At 39.3% G+C, this 4,564-nt stretch overlaps 1 protein-coding gene across 1 annotated transcript; it reads right to left on the bottom strand.

Moving 5' to 3' along the window:
• Positions 1–354: 354 nt before the first annotated feature.
• On the bottom strand, positions 355–4,284 carry LOC130216647 (myosin light chain kinase 2, skeletal/cardiac muscle-like). The gene is made up of 6 exons (XM_056448533.1): positions 4,280–4,284; positions 4,003–4,107; positions 1,209–1,313; positions 700–804; positions 543–599; positions 355–418 (listed from the first exon to the last, which is right to left on the bottom strand). Exons 1-6 carry the CDS (start codon positions 4,282–4,284, stop codon positions 355–357), a joined length of 441 nt encoding a protein of 146 aa, XP_056304508.1.
• Between the last annotated feature and the right edge of the window lie 280 nt (positions 4,285–4,564).

Genomic DNA, 4,564 nt, shown 5'->3' with positions numbered 1-4,564 from the left:
CAGTGACGCCAACGGCCACGGCGTAGGGCTATGCATCAACGCGTAGGCTGCGCCATAGCATACGCGTGCGCTTGATGCAGAAGTATAAATCAGCCTTAAAGAGGAGAGTTGAGGTGCAGGTGTTTTATATTCTAGTTTTATACTTTGATTTTAAAACAAAACTATTATTTTGACTTTTTTCATGCGGCCCAATTCTGTCCAATGAAACAAAGATTAATTTGAAGGCTTTGAAAACAAATAAGCAAGTTTCTTCTTATTTTGTGCAAATGCTGTTATAAACTTTATATGTGACCAACAATCAGAAACAAATACCTTCTGCTAGATGATGGTTGTTGCTCACTGAAGTTTGGTCCATCAACCTTTTGAACGGTCACTCTTCACAGATACAGAACTAGACACAGGTAAACCTGACCTTTCACTAAAGACAAGAGGAAAAACACGGGTAACATGAAGCTCTCAATTCTTATTAGAAGGGTGTTTACCCTCACCATGCCTACAGATGCAAGTTCTATCAATAATACGACATGAAACACATGGAATACCTTTTGTTTTGCAATGGTGTTTCCTCAGTAAAGGACACATGTGAGGTTGATCTTTCACTAAGAACACGAAGAAGGGTGTCATTCAAAGAGCTTAAACTTAGTAACTATAGAAGAAATATACTTTTAGACACTTTATAATTGACCGACACAACAATACCTTTTGGTAGAAGATGGTTGTTGCTCGCTGAAGTTTGGTCCATCACCTTTTCGACGGTCACTCTTTACAGATACAGAACTAAACACAGGTGAACCTGATCTTTCACTAAGGACAAGTAGACAAGAGAAATGATACAAGTTATAAAATGCTCATTAGAAGATTTTGCTGGTGGCACCATTTAAACCAACATTTGGCACTGGCACAAGTGACCAAAGGTTTGGCCATAGCAGCCTGAACATGTACAGTATATTGACCCTGTGGACCTCCCGTGAACAGATTTTTTGTAACAAGAGAGTTGGGGTGCACATTTAATTCTGCTGTGAGTAATGTGTTTGCGGTGTGTTTGTATTCTGGTTTTATACTTTGATTTTAAAACACTTTTTACATCCTGCCCAATTCTATCCAATGAAACAAAGATTCATTTGAAGACTTTGAAAACAAATATGTTACTACTCATTATGCAAATATTTTTATACACTTATATGTGACCAACAATCAGAAACAAATACCTTCTGCTAGATGATGGTTGTTGCTCACTGAAGTTTGGTCCATCACCTTTTGAACGGTCACTCTTCACAGATACAGAACTAGACACAGGTGAACCTGATCTTTCACTAATGACAAATAGACAAGAGGAAAAAACATAAGTTATAAAATTATTATTAGTAAAGTATTTGTCTTACTCATCATGACTATAGATGCACGTTCTAGAAATAATATGACAAAGCACAGGAAGTATCTTCAGTTTTGCAATAGTGTTTTCAAACTGAAAGACACACTTGAGCCTGATTCTTCACTAACAACACAAAGGAGACACCATAGTCTCAAAAGGTTTAATTCTGTAGGGTAACAGAATTGAAATCAGCTACCACAATGCTGTAGTCTAAAAAAGGCATTTCAGTGTTATTGTCCGACCCCTGAAACTGAAACGCCTGGTTTTAGACCACAATAATTCATTAGTATGGAGCAGGTCCTCCTTTTGTTGCCAATACAGCATCAATTCATCATTGAAATGACAAGATCGAAGTACTGCACAGTGGCCAGATAGATTTTGAGCCCTTCTTTTTGGAGAATAGTTCATATGTGCCTACATAATGCTGGTGGAGGAAAAACATTTCCTGACTCACACCTCCAAAACACCCCCAAAGTGGCTCGGTGGCTTAAAGATTTGGTGATTGTGCAGGCCATGGGGGATGTTCAGCTTCACTTTCATGTTCATCAAATCACTCTGTACCAGTCTTGTAGTGTGTAATGGTGCATTAATATGTTGAGACACGGCACTGCCTTCAGGAATACAATGTTTGAAATATTGGGTGCACATGGTCCTTTAGAATGGTTTGGTGGCCCTTGGCAGTGACGTGCCCATCTAGCACAAGTATTGGGCCCAGCGTATGTCATAACATTGCAGCCCAAACCATCACTGATTTACTCCCATGCTTCACTCTGAGCATGCAACAGTCGGGGGTAGCACACTTATTTGGGGCTTCTCCACACCGTAACTCTCCCGGGTGTGGAGAAGAACAATGAAGGTGGACTCAAGAACAATACATGTTTCACATTGTCCACAGCCCAAGATTTTCACTGCGTGGCACCATTGAAACCAACATTTGGCACTGACACAAGTAACCAAAGGTTTGGCCACAGCAGCCCTGGCCATGGTATATTGACCCTGTGGAGCTCACAGTGAACAGTTTTTTGTAAACAAGAGAGTTGGGGTGCACATTTAATTCTGCTGTGAGTAATGTGTTTGAGTGTGTTTTGTATTCTGGTTTTAGTACTTTGATTTTAAAACACTTTTTACATCCTGCCCAATTCTGTCCAATGGAAACAAAGATTTATTTGAAGAATTTGAAAACAATAAGTTACTACTCATTTTGTGCAAATACTTTTAAAAACTTTATATGTGACCAACAATCAGAAACAAATACCTTTTTCTAGATGATGGTTGTTGCTCACTGAAGTTTGGTCCATCACCTTTGAATGGTCACTCTTCAGAGATACAGAACTAGACACAGGTGAGCCTGATCTTTCAATAATGACAAATAGACAAGAGGAAAAAACATAACAAGAAGTTATAAACGATTATTAGTAAAGTATTGTCTTACTCATCATGACTATAGATGTAAGTTCTAGAAATAACATGACAAAGCACATGAAGTATCTTCATGTTTTGCGATAGTGTTTTCTCACATGTGAGCTTGATTTTTCACTAACAACACAAAGAAGAATCCTTAGTCTCATTCAAAGAGGTTTTCATTCAGTAAATAACAGAAGTTGATTTTAGCTACCGCAATGCTGTAGTCTGATTATTGTGAATCCTAAAATAAGTCAGGGCTGAAGAATTCTCTAAGTGAATTACTATAGCTCTAAAACGATCAGTTTCATTGTGCGACCCCTACAAGGCGTTTCAGTTTCATTGTCCAACCTCTGTATACAGGAGTTTGACAATGAAACTGACTGGTTTTATACAACAATAATTCATTAGTATGGTGCAGGGCCTCCTTTTGCTGCCATTACAGCATCAATTTGTCTTGGGAATGACAGATACAAGTCCTGCACAGCAGACAGAGAGATTTTGAGCCCTACTTCATGCAGAACAGTAGCCATGTCACTACGTGATGCTGGTAGAGGAAACAATTCCTGATCCGCACCTCCAAAACACCCCAAATTGGCTCACTAATATTTAGATCTCCTGAGTGTGCAGGCATGTATACATTGACCCTGTGGAGCTCCCAATGAACAGTTTTGGTGAAAACAGGAGAGTTGCAGATTTAATTCTGCAGTAAGTTGAGCAGCTGTAGTTCCTATGTTTTTAGGATGCAATCTGAAAAAGATGTCCGGATGCTACCCCAGATTGTTTCCTTTTGCATCCACAGTTACTCCTGTTGGATGTGGTTTGTCCTTGTCTGTATGCTGACATTACCCTGGATACTGTGGCTCTTGATTATCACAAAGACTTGCTGTCTTGGTCATAGATACACCAGAGAGAAGCACTCTTTGAACTCTGATATGTCACCCATAATGTTGTGTTCATAGCAATATTTTAAGCAAAACTGTGCTATTGCTCTGCAAATTAAACCTTCGCACTCTGCTCTTACTGGATGGAATGTGCAATCAATGAAGACTGGCTATGAAACTCCAACACTAAATTGCCAGTTGTTTAAGTTTTTTACACCTTGCAAAATTCTATCCAATGAAAAAAAGTTTGTTTTAAGACTTTGAAAACAATAAAGCAAGTTACTACTCATTTTGTGCAAATACTTTTATACACTTTATATTTGACCAACAATCGGAAACAAATACCTTCTGCTAGATGATGGTTGTTGCTCACTGAAGTTTGGTCCATCACCTTTTGAAAGGTCACTTTTCATAGATACAGAACTAGACACAGGTGAGCCTGATCTTGCACTAATGACAAATAGACAAGAGGAAAAACATGATAACGAGAAGTTATAATACATAGACATAGACACACACACAGGTTGGTATTCCCTTGGCTAGTGATGTGCTCATCTAGCACAAGTATTGGGCCTAGGGAAATGCCATGATATTGCAGTCCGAACCAATCACCGACTCTCACCCCATGCTTCACTCTGGACATGAAAACAGATGTTTCTTTGAGGCTTTTCTACACCTTAACTCTCCCGGATGTGGGGAAGACAATGAAGGTGGACTCGGAGAACAATACATGTTTCACATTGTCCACAGCCCAAGATTTTCACTGCTGGCACCATTAAACCAATGTTTGACATTAGCACAAGTGACCAAAAGTTTGGCTATGGCAGCCTGACCATGTATATTGACCCTGTGAATAGTATTGGTGAAGACAGGAGAGGTGCACATTTAGTTTTGGGGTGAGTGACGC

Source organism: Danio aesculapii, chromosome 22, assembly GCF_903798145.1.
Source record: "Danio aesculapii chromosome 22, fDanAes4.1, whole genome shotgun sequence".
Taxonomy (NCBI): domain Eukaryota; kingdom Metazoa; phylum Chordata; class Actinopteri; order Cypriniformes; family Danionidae; genus Danio; species Danio aesculapii.
This window is presented reverse-complemented; position numbering and strand designations above follow the sequence as displayed.

Excerpts from the sequence above, each read along its gene's own strand:
- LOC130216647 (XM_056448533.1), bottom strand. Across the intron at positions 805-1,208 it reads CAACCATCATCTAGCAGAAG|TGAAAGATCAGGTTCACCTG; the intron begins GTATTTGTTTCT and ends ACTTGTCCTTAG. Across the intron at positions 600-699 it reads CAACCATCTTCTACCAAAAG|TGAAAGATCAACCTCACATG; the intron begins GTATTGTTGTGT and ends TCGTGTTCTTAG.